Raw genomic sequence first — 21,472 nt, 5'->3', positions numbered from 1 at the left:
CTCGAACCGGCAACCTTTCGATTACAAGGCGAAGTAGTGGTTAAGTTAGACAAGTTAGTTGTAGGTAGGTAGGCAGGCAGGAAAGGCGGTAGGGACCTTTAATCTCCAGGTCTCCTGGTTACATCTGTTTTCAAGGTGAATGAACCTTGGGCTTTTTTGTCCACTGTTCAACAGATTTCCCACGTGAGGGACTAATAAAGGTTATCTTATCTTATCTTAACTGATAATCTGGTGGCTGACTCAGACTGTCCACAATGAACCTCATCTGGAAAGATCATAAAGATTTGATTAAGTAGCGCTTATTTCCCTTCTGTGCAGAAGATATCTACTACAGCATATTCGTTGTTCCCAGGAAAAAGTGGGAAACCACTGAGTTCTCTTACACATATCTAGAACTGTAAATAGGTTTTAATGTATCGAAGAGGTTGAAGTGAAGAACAATATCTCAAATCCACTGTTTTAAGTTCACTTTGCAAAGTGAAGCAGTTGCATATGAGGGCATTCATTATTCAAAACTTAAAAATGCAGTTTTCAGCTTTCAGTGCATATTTTTAACATTATTTGTTAGGTTAACCAGGTTGCATGTACCACATGGACTGCACACATGATCTTTGCACAACATCGGAGACATGGTGAGCCAGGCCAAAATCAATGAGCATGACTTGCAGTGGCTGTTGTCTGCAATCCAAAACCATAATATTTTGAGGCTTTATATGAGCGTGGATGATTTTCAGGGTCTCGAGCAGGAACAACGCTGTGGTCAGCTGGAATCACACAAATGTGTTCTAACTAAACACATCTGTGCAAATTAGTATTTTTTTCTTTAAAGTTTGTATTTACACAGTGAAATTGGTAAAGATGGCAAACCTGATGTGAAACTGGGTGAGAGTCTCTCTTGCATATACACCTTCAGACTAAGATCAAGGAGCTCAAATTCAAGACAAATGAATCCTTCATGGAAGAATGATCTAGTCCCCCTTACAAAATCATGGGGCTTGAGATCACGGGCTTGTCTTCAATTTTTTTTGATAGGAACCTCTGTGTTGGATACAGTGTGGACACACTTGACGACTTTTCTAAAGCTTCCTTCCCCGAGAAAGTTTTGCACCTCATCGCTGGAACTCAGTAGGTTTAATTGAGAGTCTGAGAAACAAACTGTTACAAAGAGCATGTCAAAGCCAACATATAATTATATTGTCAACACATACATGGGGTGGCTGTAGCTCAGGTGGCAGAGCAGGTCAGCCACTAATCAGAAGGTCGGTGGTTCGATCCCAGGCTGCCTCCTGGCTGCATGCCAAATATCCTTGGGCAAGGTACTACCGGTAACCCCGTGTTTGCCTACTGGTGGTGGTCAGAGGGCCCGGTGGCACCAGTGTCCGGCAGCCTCGCCTCTGTCAGTGTGCCCCAGGGCAGCTGTGGCTACAATGTAGCTTGCCATCGCCAGTGTGTGAATGGGTGAATGACTGAATGTAGTGTGAAGCGCTTTGGGGTCCTTAGGGACTAGAAAAGCGCTATACAAATGCAGGCCATTTTACCATTTTTACCATAAATCCACATACACAAATTCCCCAGGGATTAATAAAGTTTTCAGATTCTGATACATAGATTGATAGAAACATACATTCTGATACATATATATGATTTCAATTTCATATGTCAAAATTATGTTAATTGCTTGCAGCAAACTGATCACACTTTGGCACTCTCAGTTTTCAACAGAAACATTACAAGATACTAAATCATGTTTCCATTTCTGATAGAATAGCCTGGAAATCACAAAGTTCTGTGTTTGTTGAGATGATTATCTGCCACAGAACCTAATCCTTATTTCATAACCATCTAGACTTGAGCTTTGTTCAGTATTATATTTTAGTTTTCCAGGTTTACTGTTCAAAAATGTTATTTTCTTGGCGTAACCTGATAGGCTAGTTGATGCCATGTTTGAAGACAAATGTTGAAACATGGATGAAAAAGATGACAGAAAACTGTCTGCGTGGGTTTTCAGTTGCTGTGAGGACTGATGGCTTTTCTCAGTACTGTCTGTGATTCCATCACGTCACCCTGTTCTACATCTTTCAGGTCACATAATGTCCCCACTGGTCAGAATGGAGTTCTCCACCTTTTACACCAATTAAAAAAAAGTACAAATACTTAATGTTTATTCAATTGTGAGACATACGCCTCCGATTTAGCATTTTATTTTTAAAAAAAAGAAGAAATATATATTTTACATAACAATTAGTAACCTTGTAACATTTAGGCAAAAATGACACGAAACATAAGTACAAAAGCCAAACTCTAGGCATGTTCATTTTAATTTACCTGAATGATTGACTGCATTCATATTATCAACCTAAAATTATCATCATTTAATTATGTGAACACAAAAACACATATTCTTTACAGATGTCAAGAGTATTACACCGTACTTCCCATCTTAACACTCAGTTTGAACACAGGCTATCTTGGCTATATCTATATGCCACAATGGAGTTGTGGTTGTGCAGTTAGAAATGTTTTGGTTGTCTAGACTGTATTCTGAACAGCCACGTTACAAAACACCTAGCCTACCAAAAAATGTCTGATGTGTGCTGATGCTGATGAGAAATTCAAATTTTAAAAATAGACCTTAAATGTGATGCTAGCAACTTAACAGTCTGCAATTTACCGTCACAGACACACAAGTTTCTTCTCTTCTTGTGATATATTTGGGTCGAAACTAGTTTGATATATTTCTTTAAATTTACTTTACTGGAGCGTTTAAATAAATACATAAATACATTCAATCAAACTATAAAAAAGTTGTGATATTAAAGTTAACCCTTTAACTTGCAAAATCTGCCTAAGAGGTGAAAGTTAAAGGGTTGAACACTTTGCAGTAAATCGGATCCACCACTAGATGGTGACAAACATTGTGACATTCTAACTGAACTTAAAGGTACAGGCAACACCCTGCTAGCAACAAAGTGTCTGAAGACACTACTTAAAGTTGGTTCTTTGGTAAGCTGTCGTGTGTAGACACAACGCTGGTTCATTGGTTGATTTAGGTCTCTTTTTGTGCTTTGATAATTTATAGGTCAATATCTGAAAATCGTCAGGTACAAAAACTAGTCTGACAATGAATGAAAAAGCAGCCAATGAACAAAGTAAATGAAACTTTGAAAGACCTCCAGAAAGGCTGGGGAACTATTTCTTAAGACCACTTTACCTGAAAGTTTAGCTGCTTATAAACAAAATGTAAAGAAATAAAGGGTAGCTCAAAATTTTTTCCAAGTACACTATGCATGTGACATATTCAGCTTAAAATGTTCAATCAAATCATAAGGGGAGGATTAAAATCACATTTTTATTCAAATATGTTCACATGTCTGTCAGTTTTGTATTGTATTTGTTTGACATGACAAATACCAGCCATATAATTCAAAAGACATTATTCCACCACTTTTATTTTGGAAAAACATACAGCCAGGAATGTGTGGAACACTACTTCCGCTGAGCTTGTTACTATAAGGAAAACAGATGCACACGGGTAGTTTATTGGGGTTTTTGGCAAAATTAGCTATATTTTAAAGAGAGGATTTATGATTTGTTTCCATTTAAGGCCTTGGCATTTGTAGCTTGTCTTCTCTAAGCTTGAATAAGATTATTTTAAGGCTAGCACAACAGCTAAAGTTAGCATTATAGAGCAAAACAAAGGCTGTAACAGGGTTAGCCCGAGTTAGCTTAAAGTTACAATGTCTTTCAACTGCTTACAGATGGTTTTGTTAAAGTGTTTACAGTAACATTTATAGTAGATGAGTTTATTTAACTGTAAGCTGTGTTAAGAGATGCAGTCCGGTTTTCATCCACGGCTGTGAAGACGTTTGTGAACAAGGCTTTCTTCATGCTAGGTGTCAGTCGAATCGTGTTGTTTAAGCAGCTAGTTTGGATGTTTTTGTTATAAACTGTAGGATTTCAGGGAAATTGCATTGCACGTTTATTTAATGAGCTATAAAAATGACCTGCAAATTGTTGTCAACACTAATACAGCTCCTCTGCCTTTAAAAATTTCAGCTTTCATTCAGTATTAACAGGATCCAGAGGAAGACGACACTTTCATCTCTCAGAATAAACCAGCAGCATTTTTCAGCATCAATGGATTCACAAGGTAAAAAGACAAAGGATGCTTTTAGGTGAATTACCAAAAATGGCATTATTCCAGGTAATTGGGTTTAGAGTGTCATTTAGAGTCTGCTTGTGTGGTTTCTGCCCATTCTTGTTAATTTCATTTCACTGGTCATCATTAACTTCTAACTCCCCCCACAGCAACCCCACAACCAGTAATGTGTGAAGTCTGTGGAACGTACTTTGAGACACGGCGAGGACTTTCCAGTCATGCCCGACTCCATCTGCGCCAGCTTGGTGTGACGTTGTCAGAAAGCAGCGGGGCTCCCATAGAGCTCCTCTACCAGATCATCCAGGAGAGAGATGGCTGCCTTCCAGATTTCAAATCAAACTCATCTGCACCTGGGCCAGTGCCTCAAAAAAATAAAATGCAGCAGGAATCAAAGACCCCTTCAGAAGAAGAAGACGCTAATACCTCTTACAAGGCCGGGGTTAGACTCACGACAACCCCACAAAAGGTAGATCATCAGGGATCTCCAGCAAAACTGAATGAATCTTCAACAACTGTCCCCCCATCATCTCCTTCTCCTGTTAAGCCAGCTGAAGGCGGCAGCTCATCTTCCTCAGAGCACACAGCCCCAGCAAAGCCACTGTGGGCACCACGGGAAACTGACGCTCCTATCACGTTAGGTATGGCTGAACAGAGCTGTTTTCTTTAACATAATATAGAGATTTTTTTTACAAAATATCTAAACTTATACATAGAAGATGTGTGTGTCAGTGTATTTATCTGCAAAGACCGTGCCCTGTACTTTGAATCTCTTTCTTTCTTCTTATTTCAATGTGTTTCGGAGAACCCACAGATATGCAAACATAAGACAGGAACTTTACGCTTACAAACCTGTGTTTCCTGTAATCTATCTCCCAGTCCTTCTGCCCATGTGAGACTCACATTAATTATTCAAATTAATAGTCGTGATAGCAGGCTTCCAGGTTATCACCAACTCACTTCTCAAAAATGACAAACTGAAAATGATTCTCATTCTGTACTGAAATGAAACCAGGACACACAAACTGGGTTAACAAAAATTAAATATGATTGACTTACAAACTCAAGACAGTTGTAAGGGAAGCCATGCAAATGTTTTATAAGAAACATAAAATTTTGAAGGAGAGTAGCTGCAGGTGCAAGGCACAACTTAATAAAGGGTATTTAAATTTGTAATGTTGATCTTACATTAGTCTCCTGCTAACTTTGTATATTTCTCTCACCAATTTCCTCATTCTTTTAGCTTCAGACCCCCACGATGAGGTCTATGTTTGTGAACTTTGTGGCTGCTGGTATGAGACACGCAAGGGCTTGGCTAGTCATGCTCGGGCACATTTGCGGCAGATTGGAATCTCTGACAGTGACATCAAGGGTAGTCCTATTGATCTTCTTTATCAGGTCATGGAAGAGGAGGACCTCAAGCCTATTGATTTAGAGAAAAATGAAGAGTTTACTTCAAATAGTCCATCTAGAACTTCATCCAAACGCCTTTCTACTCCACCCGAGTCATCCTCGAGCAAACGGCCTAAAGTATCTGAGGAGTGCATCTGCATTCTCTGCGGGGAGGAATTTGAGAATAGAAAAGGCCTGGCAAGCCATGCACGCTCTCACCTGCGTCACATAGGGATGAGTGAATTAGTGGGGAAAAACTCCGCAATCAATGCCGTTGAGGATCTGGTATCCAGTGGCATGCTAGAAGCTGTACACCCCCCCAAAACAAACAATACAGCCAGCTCATCTGCAGCACCATCTCCAGCCCCACCCTCTCCTGCAGCTCAGTCTTCAGGTCCAAGCCAGTCTTGGACCTCTCTTTCCTCTACACCCCTGTCTACAACCCCTGAAAAGGTCTCTCAGGCTTCTCACCCTCCCGTTAACAGGGCACCAAAAGCTAAGAAAGGTTTTCGGCTAGCAGTGGACCCCCTTCATAGAAAACCCAAGCCTGAGCCTATAGAGACGGAGGTTTCTGTTCAGCTGAAGACATCCACCAATGAGAGCAGCTCCCCTGTGCAGAATTTGTCTGCTGGTGCCATTTCTGCAAAACCTTCTGAGTCAGGTAAAGGAAAAAACGTTTAATCAAGTGCTTTATGTTTGGTACCATGTTATACTATAACAGGCTTAATTTGTTATTTTCTTAATCACACTCTTTGCTTTAGCATTTTTGCATCTGTTTGTGTGTGTACAGTGAGATCAGATGTATAATGTTGTAATATATAATTTTCCCCAGCTTGTACAGATGTGCAGTCCCCACCAACAGTCCTTTGTGATTTCTGTGGCCAGCTATTTGACACCCGCAAAGCCCTGTCTTGCCACGCCCGTGCCCATCTACGGCAGCTCGGTCTCTCTTGGTCTATTAAAACATCACCAATTGATCTTCTAAAACAAGTCATGATGCATGGTGAAGAAGGCAGGAAAGAGTTGGGGCCCAGTGGGTCTGCAGCATTGGGCAAAGTCTCATGGGGTTCTCAAAGCTCCAGAAGGTCCCTAGACAGCCTCACATCTGGGGAGACGGCTTCGAACTCGCCTCTTGATTATTCCATGAAAGAGAAATCACCATCTAGCAAGGGTGGAGTCATACACCTTGGTAAGTAAAGTTTGTTACTTTACTTACCAATATTTTGTCATTTGTTATCATAGCATTTTTCCCAGATGCTTTAGTGAATTATTGAAATGATCTAATTATTGAAACTTTTTGGTGAAACTATTTCCTTGTGTCACTTTTATGTACTCAGCATTTGAATAGTGTATAGTGTTGGCCTATTACTGCTTTCAAATATGAAGTGTGGTTAGAATAATGTCCTGACTGGACCCTTACTTGGGGACTATAGACTCTTAAATTGACAGAAAGAACAGTGCTCTTAACTTCCAGAAAAAAGTAGAAAAGCGTATTTTAACTAAGTACAGAACTTAACCACCTACATAAAAGGAAACATTTTGGGTGTTTACTGATCTGGAGCATTGAGATCAGACTGTACAGACCTCAGTTAACGATAAAAGATAAAGTTGATAACAGTAAAGTTAGAAAGCAAAAACAAGTATGGCTTGTTTGGAAGGTTCATCAGGAGAAAGGCTCTTCTTTCTTAAAAGAACATAATAGGACAAATATATCGACTATTGATAGTTTTTACAAGGGCGATTTATTTCTTTATTTCCCCATGAGTAAGTTTGTTAATAATGATGGAGCTAATTGAAGCAGTCAACAGAAAATAAATAAATAAATAATAGCGCTGTTTTAACAGCACCCTCTTTCATCTGCGAACAAATGCACCCTTCTCAGAGTGCACCCAAATGCTTGTTGATGGAGCTGCAGAAGCTGGTGATAGCCCAGCATACTCAGCCGGATGGTAGACACGTACATGCTCTTGCAAGTTAGTAGTGTACTTTGCTCGCATTATATGTCTGCACAGGTGGCACACCCCTTTGGTTACATCCATAGGTTTACCTCTTTCGTCTGGTTTAAAGCCAAAGAAATCCCAAATTTTGCACCGTCATCACGACTAACGCGATTACAAATTAACCCATCTGGAGCGCAGACTGAGTCAAAATCCCTGAAATGTCTCTGTCAACGCATTTCGGGCAGTTTGTCAAAAGTTTGTTCATTCTGTGCTTCAGATGGGTTGAGCACATTAAAAATTGTAACCGCATTAATCGTAATGACTGCGTTAGCGCTGCATTAACTCTGACAGCCCTAATTTTTTTTGTAAATTAGTTCGTCCATGTTTGGACTTCTTCTGTGTTGTAAACATGCAACTCAGTCCATGTGTGATTACATTGCTCCGCCCATCAAATAGTCTGTGCATGCGCGAATATATCACCCATCGTCGATTATTGGACTGACGATTGTCAGTTGGAAACTTAGTTTTGCATCGTTGCATCCGAACAAATCACAAGACTTCTGGAGCAATGCCCTCCTCTTTTCTCTGAAATGTGAACTCCTCTGCATACCAGAGTGTTCTAGAGTCAAATGTGAAGCCTCCCCGTGAGCTAAAGCTTGACCAAAATTGGCTCATGCAACAGGACAATGATCCCAAGCACAACAGTTAGTCTCCAAGAGAGTGCCTGAAAGATAAAGTAAGTAGGGTATCGCAGTGGCTCAGATATATTTCACACCTCAACTTGATTGAAATAGTGTGGCAGCAGAAGTTTACATGTGTGCCATCTCGTTTGTGTCAGACACATCCTGTGAGCTTTGTGGGTTCGACTTTGAGAACCGTAAGGCCTTGGCCAGTCACGCGAGGGCCCACCTCCGACAGCTGGGCATCATCGAATGGAAGGCAGATGGAGCGACTTCACCAATTGAACTCCTTAGTGAGCTGATCAGGAGAGATCCAGCCAAGGTGTCGGAAATTACCAAGCGTTATCGCATGGGAGACCTTTACATCAAGAAGGTTGGCTGTGCTCTGAGATATTCAGATAAACATCAGTGTATTACATTCATTCTAATTTACTGTAATTTTCTTTTTCAGTCCCACAAAACTCCTACATCCCCATTGCCATCCACAGAATCTGAGTGTGTGGCTGGCGGTAGTCTGAAGTCTCCCATGCAGCGCTATGAATACAAAGTAAACAGGAAGGACTACAGCAACCACAGCGTGCGCTCCTCAAGAGGTGAAGTAACGGGACTAAAGGGCTGTGGAAGATAGCTGGATACAGATGCAGTGTAATAGATTAAAAAGCAATACTAAAACTTCTCTGTGGGATTTCAGGGGTGCATTCACAAAAGCACGGGGCCTCTGCAGGTAGAGAAAATCAGAACGGCAACTCTCAGCAACCACCGCGGTCTGGCAATATCCCTGCTCTGGTGCCAAAGCCCCCACTAACTCCACTGGTCAAACTGGTGGGTAAAATGTATTCCCTCAAGTGCAGGTGAGTCTCTATTTGACAGTTGTAGAAATGCTTTATAAAATTTTAGGTTGTCTAAATCTTAAATTTGATGGAGAGGTAAGCTACATTGGAACAATATTTAAACATATTGTCAAAATGTCTGAATGTCGGATGCATTATTATACATTTACTAACCCCTTAATGAGATACACCTTTGTTCTACTGGATTGGATTGGATTCCTTTTGCCTTTCCAGTGGCACACATTCATCTCCGATGGAATCATTCTTTAGACATTTTTGTCCAATGTGACATGATGTCAATCTCCTGTGTCAACACATCCCTGTTGGATTGAGATCTGGTGACTGTGGAGGCCATTTGATTACAATGAAATCATTGTCATGCTCAAGAATTCAGTTTGAGAGGACTTTAGCTTTAAAACATGGAGTATTATCCAGCTGGAAGCAGGCATCACAACAAGGATAGGGAGCAGCAATACCCAAATAGGCTGTGGCATTTAAATGATGCTCATTTGGAACCAAGAAAATACACTACACTGTATTCACTTACCCATCCAAATAATTTAATTTAAGTGCTCAGTCAGTTCCATGGACACGTGTATAAAATCAAGCATCTGGGCATGCAGACTGCTTCTACAAACATTTGGCAAAGAATTGGTCGCTCTCAAGAGCCCAGTGAATTCCAGCATGGTATCGTAATAGGATACCACCAAATCCAGTTGTAAAACTTCCTCCCTTCTAAATATTTCCACAGTCTACAGTGGTGTTATAACAACGCATTAAGCGTTCCAGTGAAAGGAACTCATAATGCTTCAGCATACCAAGACATTTTGGACAATTTCATGCTCCCAACTTTGTGGGAACAGTTTGGGGATAGCCCCTTCCTGTTCCAACATAACTGCACACCAGTGCATGAACCAAAGTGCATAAAGACGTGGATGAGCGATTTTGGTCTGGAAGAACTTGACTGGCCTGCACAGAGTCCTGAACTCAGCCTGACAGAACACTTTTGAGGTGAATTGGATAGGAGACTGTGAGCCAGGTCTTCTCGTCCAACATCAGTGTCTAATCTTATAAATGTGCTTCTGGAATATTGTTCAGAAATTCCCATAAACACTCAAACTTTGTGGAAAGCCTTCCTAGAAGAGTTGAAGCAAAGAAATTATCCAAAAAAAATCACGTTAAAGCCTCTGGATTAAGAATGGGATGTCACTTGGACTCATATGCATGTGGAGGCAGACAAGCAAATTCTTTAAGCACTGTAGTGTGTCTCACACCACCATCACCTCGAACCATCGATACTGAATGGATCATTTTTCTAATAATTAGTTATCCAATTTTGGCGAGCCTGTGTGAACTGTAGCTTCAGTTTCCTGTTCGTTGCTGGAAAAGCGTTGCACCCGCTGTGGTCTTCTGCTGCAACTCATCTGCTTCAAGGTTAAACATGTTGTGCATTTGGAGAGGTTTAAATGCAGTGAGTTACTGTTGCCTTCTCATCAGCTCAAAGCAGTCTGGCCATTTTTCTCTGATCTCTGGCAGCCCATTGGATATTTTCTGCATAAATGCTGGTTGTGCTGATAGACCAGCACACATGCCACACTTCAACTTCAGCAGGTTGTGTTGACCATGTCGACATGGTTAAATGCACTGGCCTAATGAGGAGCTGTACAAGTGTCTCGAATGAAGTGGCCAGTGAGTGTAGACTGAGTTAATATCAATGTTTGTTTTTGGGGGGGGGGGGGGTTCTTTTTCAGCTTCATATGATGCAGTTAATAAAACTTCTCTATCCTGCTGTTCAGGTTCTGTGAGGAAGTATTTCATGGACCTCTGTCTGTCCAGGAGCAGTGGATCACACACCTGCAGAAACACATTCTGTCGCTGGGCTATAAAGACAAAGTGTCTCCTCCCGCTACACCTGTGACAACTCCAGCGCTGGTCCATCCAGTAGCTGTCTAGACATGTATTTATTCAGTTTTTCTTCTCAGTCTTTTAAATGTCAAAGTGCAAGAAGTTGTGTTATCCTAATGTCTACTTGATGTCAGCAAATTGTCAAAAAATTAGTTCCTTCCTTGTCCTAAAGAGGGCAACCATGAGCCATATGAGAAACACAGCACAACCTAATACACTCAGGTTAAATCCATTAGATATCATAGATCAAAGTATTGATCTGTGGATGTGGGTTTTTTTTGACAGACAGAGCTTTTCTCCGCAGGTTCTAAAATTTCTTCCATTTGAACAGATGTTAAATGTATTTTAATGGTATTCAGCCTTTGATGTTAAGAAACTAGAGAGACTGACATGAATTTCACTTTTTTCCCTTTTTTTTACAGTGTGTGTGTGTAAACTGCCGTGGTGGTCATTTCATTTCAAAATAGCTTTTTTCTTTTAATTACCTTTGAACTTTGTTTTATACATAAATGTTTACGGCATTTTACCTTAAATATGTAGGGCCAATGTTTTTCATTGTGTGTTCTGTACACAACAACACTGTTACCACAAAGCTTAATGCCATTGTTGTAGAAGGTAGTTAAGTGTTTCCATTCTTTTTCTTTACAAAATGCAAAACAAGCTGACAGTGGATGGAGATTTTACATTTTTTTTTAACACTTGTATAAAATAAATTATATCTTGTATATAATTAATATCGTGTGTGATATGCTTTTTTCTAATCTCTATAGGAATGAACTTCAGGAACATCGACTTAACTAGATATTCTGAATTGTATTTCCTCCATTTCCAATACTACAGCAAGAAAAGTGAATATATTTTAAAATTAGGATTTAGCATTTAATCCATACTCTAAACCAGGGATCACCAACCTTTCAATCGAAACAGCCATTTGTGCGCAAACCAAAAACATTTGAACCATATGAGTGTCTCACGGCACATAGTCGTTATTTTCTACTTTAACTTTGCACTTTTCATTATAATAATATTTTCTGGGTTTTTTTGTTGTTGTTGTTGTTGTTGTATTTATGAACTTTTAAAAGTAACATAAATGGCTTACTCGTTTTTTTATTACCAACACAAAAAACTGTAAAGCTGTAGAAGTTACTTTTTCATACTTTTTTTGTATGATATAAAACATAAACCGCCTGAGAGTTAAAAAAAAAACAAGTTTCAGTTTAACTCTAAAAGTTCAGCAGGTTTTGCTGTAAAGGACCACACAAATATATCCCCACGCAATTTTCCTACTGCAACTTTTATTTATTTATTTATTTCAATTTTTGATTTGGAGAGAAATCCCAAAGCCCAGTACTGAGGCTTATCAAAAGTAAGAGTATAAGAAACTATACCTCATAAAATATTCTTTTGTTTTAATTGGTTGTGTAAGCTAAAAATGTTAACTTTTGGACTGGAATAATTTAATCCCTTTCTATCATGTTGTCCCAAAAACTCTTTGAAAAGTCTTCTGTAGATCCAAAATAAAGCAGATTTTATACAGTGGCCTTTAAAATCCAGAATTTAATGATTTAGAAATTACTGCCATGTGCAAAAGTGACAGTCAGAGCCTCATGCTTTCAGATCCCTTTTCTCTTGAACTGGCTTCTTGTTTGGGTTCAGCCACCTTCTCTACTTTTGAGATTGAGCTTCAAACTTTCCTTTTTGATAATACCTAGAGTTCTCTCACAAACTCAGGCTGCTGAGTAATTCCCCGTGATGCTTCTTCTCCATTCCCCTCATTCCCTGTGCTTTCATAAGCCACTACTGCACGCAATTAACGTTCTCTTCTTTCTCTCACATAGTTTGCACTTCGTTCTGTGTTGTTATCTCTTTTTTTTTGTCTCTTTCAGTTAGCATAGAAAGATGCTGCCAGTTTCTGGACCAAGAAAGGCCTTTTTTAGAGCCATGTGATTGCTCATAGAGGATGGTTGACTCACTGGATTTCTATCTATGACTTTGTGGTTTCTTTACATTATAATATAAAGTGCCTTGAGATCACTTGTGATGTGGTGATATATCACTGCTTCTCCTCCGTTTTGCACCCCACTTTCCTTTTGTTGTGTTAACTTGCCGGTATTGATGGTTATTTAAAAGAGCTGTTTGGGAACTCACTTCAGCTGATTTTGCTTTATCTACTAATTAATCACATCTTTGTTTAATGATAATTTTCAAGGCATTTTTAGTGCTTATTACAGACTATGGGAATGACGTGAGTCTCCTGCTGGATATAAACCTGGGACACCACAGGTAATGAACACCTAACAAGGGTTTCCTGTCATACTGTGGTTTTGAGGTCTTGTTTGCCCTTGCAGTTGCACGTGTTTCAGCATTAATCATCACCCCAGCATAATCAAACTAATTTATAAGAAGATGTTAATTTAACTTCTGAGGACATGAAAAAAGTGCATCTTCATTCAAGCTCCTCTAAACTCCTCTTCCCTGTGACCAACCTGTTCCAAACATGGCTTTATATTTAATTTCCTCCACTTTCCAGGCTGTAGCCACCATTGTATTGATGATGGAGTTTATTAATCTTACTACCTTTACAACCTCTGCAGCAGTAATTCATCCTTTAGTGATGAACTGTGGATGAAACTCTACACTGTCCCAAAGTAATAACAGTAATCATCTGCCCCTCTTTATCTGCTCAAATTCGCTTAAACTGTGGTGGATTTTTTTTTCCATCAACATAAGCTGAAAATGAATTTTAAATAAATATAATTATTTAATTGTGCTTGTGTTCAGAGAGGAAAATTTGTTTTTTAATTGAAAAAAAGTATTGAATTGTTGATGATGGGACCCTCTTCTGTGCAGTGATTGAACTGAGAGGAAGATCCATTAGAAGTTTCCAGGCAGCATAATATTACTCCTGTTTTCTGCCGGTGCAATAGACGGGATATGATCATCACTCTCCGCTGTCTCTCTGTTTCTGTCTCTGTTATATTTTTTGCAGCAATGGTCCCTGGAGTGTCATTTTCTGTGATTTACTACAACCAAAATTCTGCCTCCAACCACAGATGGATTAATCTGATCTGCACTCCTCTGCTGCTGTGCCAACCTTTAAGGCATTTACAAAGCGAGCAAGTTATCCTACCTGACAGGAACTAACCAGGCTGTTGCTCACAGCTGTCAACACCTGACGGTTCAAAGGCGGGCATAAGCATCTCACTTTCAAGGGACAGAAGTTTCAAAGTGCTTACTGAATTGGGAGCCCAAATTAGGAGCACATCTGTCTTCCATGGGCTGTGGGATTTGGAAGACGAGGCCAACAATTTTAGGTTTCCTGACTGTGGTTCATGGGTTTTAAAACCAACATGGCTTCAGTATGACTGCTTTTCACAATGAAGCTGGTCAGTACAGTTCGATCATTTACGTCTTTTTGTCAGGCATCATCCTTATGAGGCTTTCCTAACAAATGTACACCTGAATATGGACTAGTAATACAGGAGTGATCATCAAAACAAAATCCTTGTTTTTTTATATGCTCTTATATCCTTATAAGAGCAATAATTAATTAATAAGGATTTTATTAAGTTAAAGATAACAGGCTTTCAATGGGCTTTTAAATTAACGTTGCATTCAAGGCAGCTGTTGCAGTCTTTGTAGTTTAAATTAGATTATCAGCTACATATGATCAGCTGCAGGCAATACAAGTCATGATGTCTCTAGCATCATCTGGGCTAACTTTAACATGACATGCATTTTGAAAAATTTAATTATATATATTTTAGCCTCACTGTGCATTATGGCATTTGTCAACCTAAAGATACAATATTTTTCGCAGTGATTTATTAAAGTAAACCTGCTGTGAGACTAAATGGGTGCCAAAACATGGCTCCATATTAATGCAAAAAATGTTGGTCTTCAATATGACAATAGCCAGAGCATCTATGTCCCCTCTTTGCATTCAGTGCAGACATGCTCGTTCCTCTCTGTTTCTTCTCTCCCCTCCCTCGTTCTCTGTCAGTTTGTCTGCATCCTTGTACAATAGGTTTGGTTACTCATCAGTTCCTGTTAAATACTGGCCGGGACAGCTGACTATAGAATCAATTAATCACCCACCTGCTTATGTAAAGACCAACTGAAAATCTTCTGGGCTGAAAAATGAAGCTAACACTGAAGTGCCAAATACTTCTTTTATTCCAAAGGCCACTTGAGGACCCAAAAGATAAAAATGAAATAAAATCCACAAATAGAAAGGGAACCAATCAATATAGCAAACAATGTAAAAGACAAGAATAAAAAAAAGAAAAATGCCTGAAACCATACACCAGAAAATCTAACCAGAACCAGAAAAACGAACAAAAGTAACTTAAAAAGAGAACAAATGTGAAGGGGGAGTGGTTGGAAAGCTTCACTAGACGTTTCAAGAGAAAGATGCAAGCCTGCTAACCAAACTAGCTTGCTTTTGCTAATAAGTTAGCATTTCAAGTTCTCTAGTTGTGTTCATTTGTAGCTCCAAAACAACAACAAAAAACCCTTCTCCATGGCTACATCTTTATTTTGAATACAGTCAGTGTTAAAGAATGTCGTGTTTACCCATTTCTGTTTTTGCTCCATGATCTCAAAATTTGCCTCACCTGCTCACTCTCCCCAACTTCTTGTACAGAATTCCAAGTTTTTGTTCAAGTTTAGTATTTTAAGGTTATGTAAAGATGTGAGGGTTTCAGAGTCAGTCAAAGCACTATAACTGCAACATTATTTCTGTATGGTTGTACTGTCACTTCTGAATACTAATGAAGAAGACTTCATTCCATTAGGGAGTGCATGCTATACACAGAAACTAGAGTCATAAACTTCACCACCACCGTAACCACCACTGACAACATGCAGTCCTGCACTTTGACCACAGCTTGGCATCTTCTTTGACCAGAATTTGCCTACTTAAATTTGAGATAGCTGCAGAGTGTCTGTACATTCACCAAATAGCTTGTGTTCCTCACACCAGCAGTAAGTCTGGTGAAACACAGTGGTAAGAAAAAAGTTTTAAGTGGTTATTAAGTTTCTATTTTCATAATTTAACCATCTTTTGCGAATTTTTTTAAGCTTTTTATCACTTGCTGTGTAAAAGGTGTTTTGCACACTTTACAAATATCCAGAGATAAAGCGTACTAGCAGCTACACGGTAAATCATTTTATGTTTTTGTTCTAAAACTAGGAAGCAAGGGAGTGTATCGGGAGGGAATAAGGCTTTCTTTCCTTTCTCGAGTCTGTCTGTGAGTCATGTTTCTAGAAGTAAATTCTTCCAGCATCTCTAGTATGATTTATAGTTTGCTTTGGGGGCTTGGCAGAAGATGGAGTTTTATCACACAACTTGTGGCTTTGCAGACATCTTTCCAAGAGGACAGATTCCCCCAAGACTGTGCAACTCTGGCACCGTATCTGTACTTTTCCGTTTAGTTGTTTCCAGTTTTTGTAGCACATACATTGCAACACTGGTCTGTGTTCAAGGACAACTCACACACACATACACACACACAGATGGACGGTTTTCAGCACGTATACATATTTGCATATAAACATGTCTGATTAGAATTAATGATTTGTGATGAAACAAAAAAGGTAAATGATTTTTTTCCCTCCAAAGGAAATCACATGACCTCATTTGTCAGTTTACTGCAAGGTTATTTTCGTGCAGGAAGATTTTAAGATGGTCGTGAGTGTACTTGGCTGTAGTGACACTGGAAACCAGAGATGAGCGCACAGCTTTTTTGGGTTGGCTGTGTTGCTGCTGGTGTCATAACAGTGCTCCACTAGCTTGTCAGGTGATCTTGGATGACTCCTGCATTAAGGTCACTTCAGATCACGGATTGGCAAAGAGAATCTGAAACCTATTTGCCACCAACAACCAATTACTACAGTGATTTTCAGTGGAACAACTGGATGGCTTTCTGCCAAAATGCTTTCTGGAAATGCAGCCCAGACTCATATTTGTGTATCACAACTTGGCTACACAAGAAATTAACAAGCGAAAGCTGTGCAGTACCAGGTCATCAAGTGAACAGATGCAACAGATGCAGGGTAGGCCTAATGCAACTTTACCCCAATCCTCCCTTTGTAAAGGGACAAAACAAACTTTTGTATATTTTCACCCTCTGTGAAAGTTTTTCATCATTATTATGTTCATTATAGAAACGTTTTGTTTTTGCCAAAATGTCAAAGAATTCATATCCCCAAGTTACAAATTGAGCACAGAGCTTCTTTATTTTCATCCCTGTTATTTATTTTCTGAAGAGTGATGTGTGATAATGATTACTTGAGTGTTTTAGATTTATTATTCCACCCCAAGACAGACCTGACCATAAATCTCTAACCACTGTAAATATTCAGAACAGACAACGGTCACACTGCATTGTTTCTACAACCAAAGATTTGAGCCCCATCTTAGCCTGGGTGCATACACAGTCAAACACACATCTGGTTTGTGTATGCACAGATGTGTCGGTCTCCTGTGTGCAGTAGTAGCCTTTGGATGTAGAGTGGTGTGCACACATTAAGTGAGGTAAGTAGGTAAGAAGTCCTATTTAACAGTTGCAATCATTCAAAGTAGCGTTAATAGGATAAAAATAAACACAAGTAATATGTCATGTAACTACTACTTGTCTTTAAATCAGCACAAATGTGCACTTTTTTCAAGCTAATTGGGAGCTAGGTTGTTCCAAGCACCTTGGAAAACTTGGAAGGATGATTGTGTAACTTTTAACACCAAAATCGCCTCTGGTATGGAATACTGTACATACAAAGAAGTGTCTGTGTTTGAAGCTCATTTGGAGCTTTTTCCCGTATTTTGGTAACTCAACAAAAAAAGTTTCCACAAGTAGCTACAGATTAATAGGTGTTTTGTCTGGTTTTTACTCTCTTGAGACCCATGCATGTTGTATACGACCCCTGAGTAAAGCACATACACAATGTCTCTGGTCACGCTCTAGGTTTCTATCAGTGTCAGAAAAAATGACTCAAATGCAGAGTGAAGAAAGAGGTAGTCAAAAGTCAAGTTTATTCGAGATACGTCTGCTTATAAAACAGGCAGATTAGTGATTCTTACTCAGGTTCCAGGTTTAGCTGAGGCACGGCTAGATCAGGCTATACAAAGACTGGAAAGCTCTATGAAGCATTAAAGGACAATCTGGCAAAAGCATGACTGAAGCATGCAACTATTTTCAACACTGGATCCTTTGAATTGGTTCATATTTCCTCCAGAGAGTTATGATGGTTGCACATTCATTATTGGTCAGCCTTATTATTTTTCCTCCATGGCTGCATTAATTTGTATTGACTGTAGTCCAATAATTGTTACCTGCGGTCAAGAATTAAATGAGCAATATCACTCATAGTGCCAATTCCACAGACGATCAACCGGGCAAGCAGTTGCAGTTGTTTTATTTATCGGGGACAGGTTTACACAGTTAAAGCACTGGTTGTGTTATTTACCCCACATAAGATAATACTGAATTACTAGAGGAGTTGACAAAATAATATTTTTTAAATAAACTTTGTACCAACATGTGGCGGTTTGTCACGGTACTGGGCCATGAGGCCCAGGGTTTAAGTTCTAATGCATATTTTTGTATCCACATGTGTAGTTTAACGCATCTAGTTTTCTAGTTTGCAGTTTAGTCCTTGCTTTCTTAGTCCCTTTTGTCATCTCTCCCTGGTCCGTGTGTCTACCTGTCATGTTTCATGTCTCTGGTTAGGTTAAGTTCATGACTATGTCTCTGTGTTTCCTGTTTTATTCTGAAAGAGAATGGTGTTCTTTGTTCATTGTAGTTAGTGTTACTCTCCCCTGTATTGTCATTATGTTTCCTTCTAGTCAGCTGTGTTCTCATGTGTCTCCACTTCCCCTGATCACCTCATGTGTGTATTTAAGTCCTCAGTCTTCCTTTGTTCGTCGCCGCGTCGTCTGTTCAACTTCCCCCATGTTACGCCAGGTTTCAGGACTCTGTGCTGGTCATGTCCATATTGCTTACGTGTATACGTCTCACAGTTCTTTGTTGTTCCAGCACAGAGTCCTGTTCATAGTTGTCTCCGTCATATGCATCGTTGTCACGCTGTCTTCGCTTTCCCTGCTGTCTGAGTTAAGTGTCAGTTCTTAGTTTTCCCAGTTCAGCTTCTAGTTAGTTTTGCCTCTGTGCTTTCTGTTTTTTGCCACGTTAATCAGCCCAAATAAAGGCTCGCTTTTCGTTTCAAGTTCAGTAATGTCTCCTCGTCTATGTCTGCACCTGGAACCTCACACTCCCACACACGGTCCGCCCGCCGCAAACCGTGACACGGTTAAAATTATCTGGCCTGCAGAATATTTCTTCTAAGTCAGGTCTGGCCAAAGTTGAGACTGACATTTTAACTAATGGGAAAGTGCCAAGGCAGTGTGGCTAACAAAGACTAAAACATAGAATATGACTCAGAATTATATTCATACACACAGGGGATCCGAAGCATTAAAGGGGTCTTATGTGGTGGAGCGTAAAATGCCTTATTTCTCTATAGGAGGTTGTCAAAAGCAATAAAATTGCACAGGAATTTGAGACAGGCAATCCTGTGGCACGTTTATGCTGTAGAGTTTCTGGATTCTACCAGTATGCCACTTTAACTGTTTCATACTCTATTTGTAACACTTCAAATAAATATGAAATGCAGCCTACTGCAAAAATGCACATACATAAATATGTTTATGTATAAACATATTTATATAGGGCGATCGTGGCTCAAGAGTTGGGAGTTCGCCTTGTAATCGGAAGGTTGCCGGTTCGAGCCCCGGCTTGGACAGTCTTGGTCGTTGTGTCCTTGGGCAAGACACTTCACCCGTTGCCTACTGGTGGTGGTCAGAGGGCCCGGTGGCGCCAGTGTCCGGCAGCCTCGCCTCTGTCAGTGTGCCCCAGGGTGGCTGTGGCTACAATGTAGCTTGCCATCACCAATGTGTGCGTGAATGGGTGGATGACTGGATATGTAAAGCGCTTTGGGGTCCTTAGGGACTAGTAAAAGCGCTATATAAATACAGGCCATTTACCATATATATAAATATATTCCCCCTGCAGCTTTAACTAATGAACTCCTGATTTAGACATCATTTTCCTCCCCAACAGTCCCCCTTCATATCAACCACATAGTGTAAATCCACCCAGGGATAAATCTCATTTCAGATGAATGAGCTGAGAAATCTTTGAGTGAAAGCAAATCATCAAAGTGGCTGAATTTCCAACCACCAGCAATAGTTCACTGAAAATCCATGTCTCCTCTGCGAACACTGTATAACCTTACATGAACCATTTTTAACTTGCTAGGATAGTGTGACAGGACACAGGCAGACACTCTAGCTGTGCTCATTACATAGGAGCTTCGAGCCAAACGCGCTCTGTTCCAAACCACTGTGGTTCCTGTAATGTAGGAGGCAATGAATTATCAGGTGTAAACCGTGGAAAATGGATATTAGACCTCCAGTCACAAGAGCTGCGAACTTACCGTGTCTGTTTAAGAAGAGGATTTGTATTATCGTCCTAAGTATTAACACTTGCGTTTTGTTGATCTTGGGTTTTCTTCCGTATACTTTGGTACCCGACAGACGCCATACTTGCATGTGCAAAAACAAGGGAAAGCGATAAATCAGTCGCTATTGTTTTCTAAATATACATTTTTTTTAAACCCTCAAAACATTTGAAACTATTGAAGTGACCTTCACCCGTTTTGTTACAAACTTGGTTTGCATGTTGGATAAGGGTACAGCTTTTTTTGGAGTTTTTTTGCTTCCTGTATTGTAATCCCAGTGTTAACTGCTAAATGCAGATATATTTCATCAGACTGTTATATCAATTTGTTTAATAAAAATGTATTAACGCCACAGAGTATTTAAAAAATCAATGCAATTTCCAATTCTGAACAGTGAAGTGAATGCAGAGTGAACCAGGATAAGCCGGTTCCTTAAACCTGCATTTATTTCTCAAAACCAGCATCGGGGGAAATCCTGTGCTTGCAAAAAAGTAGTCTGATTGTATAAAAGTCATTGGGAAAATGGAGACCAGCTTTTTAATTTATGACCTCAATAAAGACTTCATTTAGTAAATTATTGTTTCCATTAGATTCAGAAATAACAAAGCTGAGTATGCTTTACAACAGGCCTACATTGTAATTTGCAAGTCACAACCTAATAAGAGTGCAGTCCACAATCAAGTTGTCATTCAGATCAACCCCATACTCTTAAAAACACTCAACTCGGGGCTTCTTAATGCGACCTCACTGTTGATGTTGGTACCTAAGGACAAAACCAATCTCAAAAGCCAGGATCTCTTGCCCTGTATGAGTGGTAGGAAGGATAATGCTGCTATTATTTTGTTTCTCCTTCTCCTCTTCACCTCACAACCATGATAAAATGCTGAAATGACCACACATTAACACATCAAATAGCTCAATATTCAATTATTTCATAGATTACATTTTGCTATGCAATGACGGAGCCAAAACATATCTCCATATGTAAATTTTAACCCCCAAAAGACCCCTAAATGTGCCCTGCAATATCAAATGCAAAGACATGAGTGGCAG

The 21,472-nt window shown here is 39.7% G+C and overlaps 1 protein-coding gene across 2 annotated transcripts; it reads left to right on the top strand.

Annotated features, from left to right (window-relative positions):
- Positions 1–3,450: 3,450 nt before the first annotated feature.
- si:dkey-217d24.6 (protein Wiz) lies at positions 3,451–11,625 on the top strand. 2 transcript variants are annotated; one of them, XM_005924922.2, is made up of 9 exons: positions 3,451–3,532; positions 4,057–4,150; positions 4,309–4,797; positions 5,400–6,209; positions 6,381–6,737; positions 8,327–8,541; positions 8,620–8,761; positions 8,860–9,019; positions 10,795–11,625. In XM_005924922.2, the coding sequence occupies exons 2-9, from the start codon at positions 4,138–4,140 to the stop codon at positions 10,949–10,951; spliced, it is 2,343 nt and encodes a 780-aa protein (XP_005924984.1). In that variant the 5' UTR covers positions 3,451–3,532; positions 4,057–4,137; the 3' UTR covers positions 10,952–11,625. The 2 variants fall into 2 exon arrangements, with proteins under 2 accessions (XP_005924984.1, XP_005924985.1); XM_005924923.3 differs by lacking the exon at positions 3,451–3,532 and adding an exon at positions 3,539–3,893.
- Positions 11,626–21,472: the final 9,847 nt, after the last annotated feature.

The sequence above is a fragment of the Haplochromis burtoni genome, unplaced genomic scaffold, assembly GCF_018398535.1.
Source record: "Haplochromis burtoni strain Fernald_Lab_line unplaced genomic scaffold, NCSU_Asbu1 Contig_70, whole genome shotgun sequence".
Classification (NCBI taxonomy): Eukaryota; Metazoa; Chordata; class Actinopteri; order Cichliformes; family Cichlidae; genus Haplochromis; species Haplochromis burtoni.
This window is presented reverse-complemented; position numbering and strand designations above follow the sequence as displayed.

Bases quoted from the DNA above. Each gene is read 5' to 3' on its own strand.
- si:dkey-217d24.6 (XM_005924922.2), top strand. The intron at 8,542-8,619 runs GTTGGCTGTGCT...TTTCTTTTTCAG, and splicing joins GAGACCTTTACATCAAGAAG to TCCCACAAAACTCCTACATC. The intron at 9,020-10,794 runs GTGAGTCTCTAT...CCTGCTGTTCAG, and splicing joins ATGTATTCCCTCAAGTGCAG to GTTCTGTGAGGAAGTATTTC.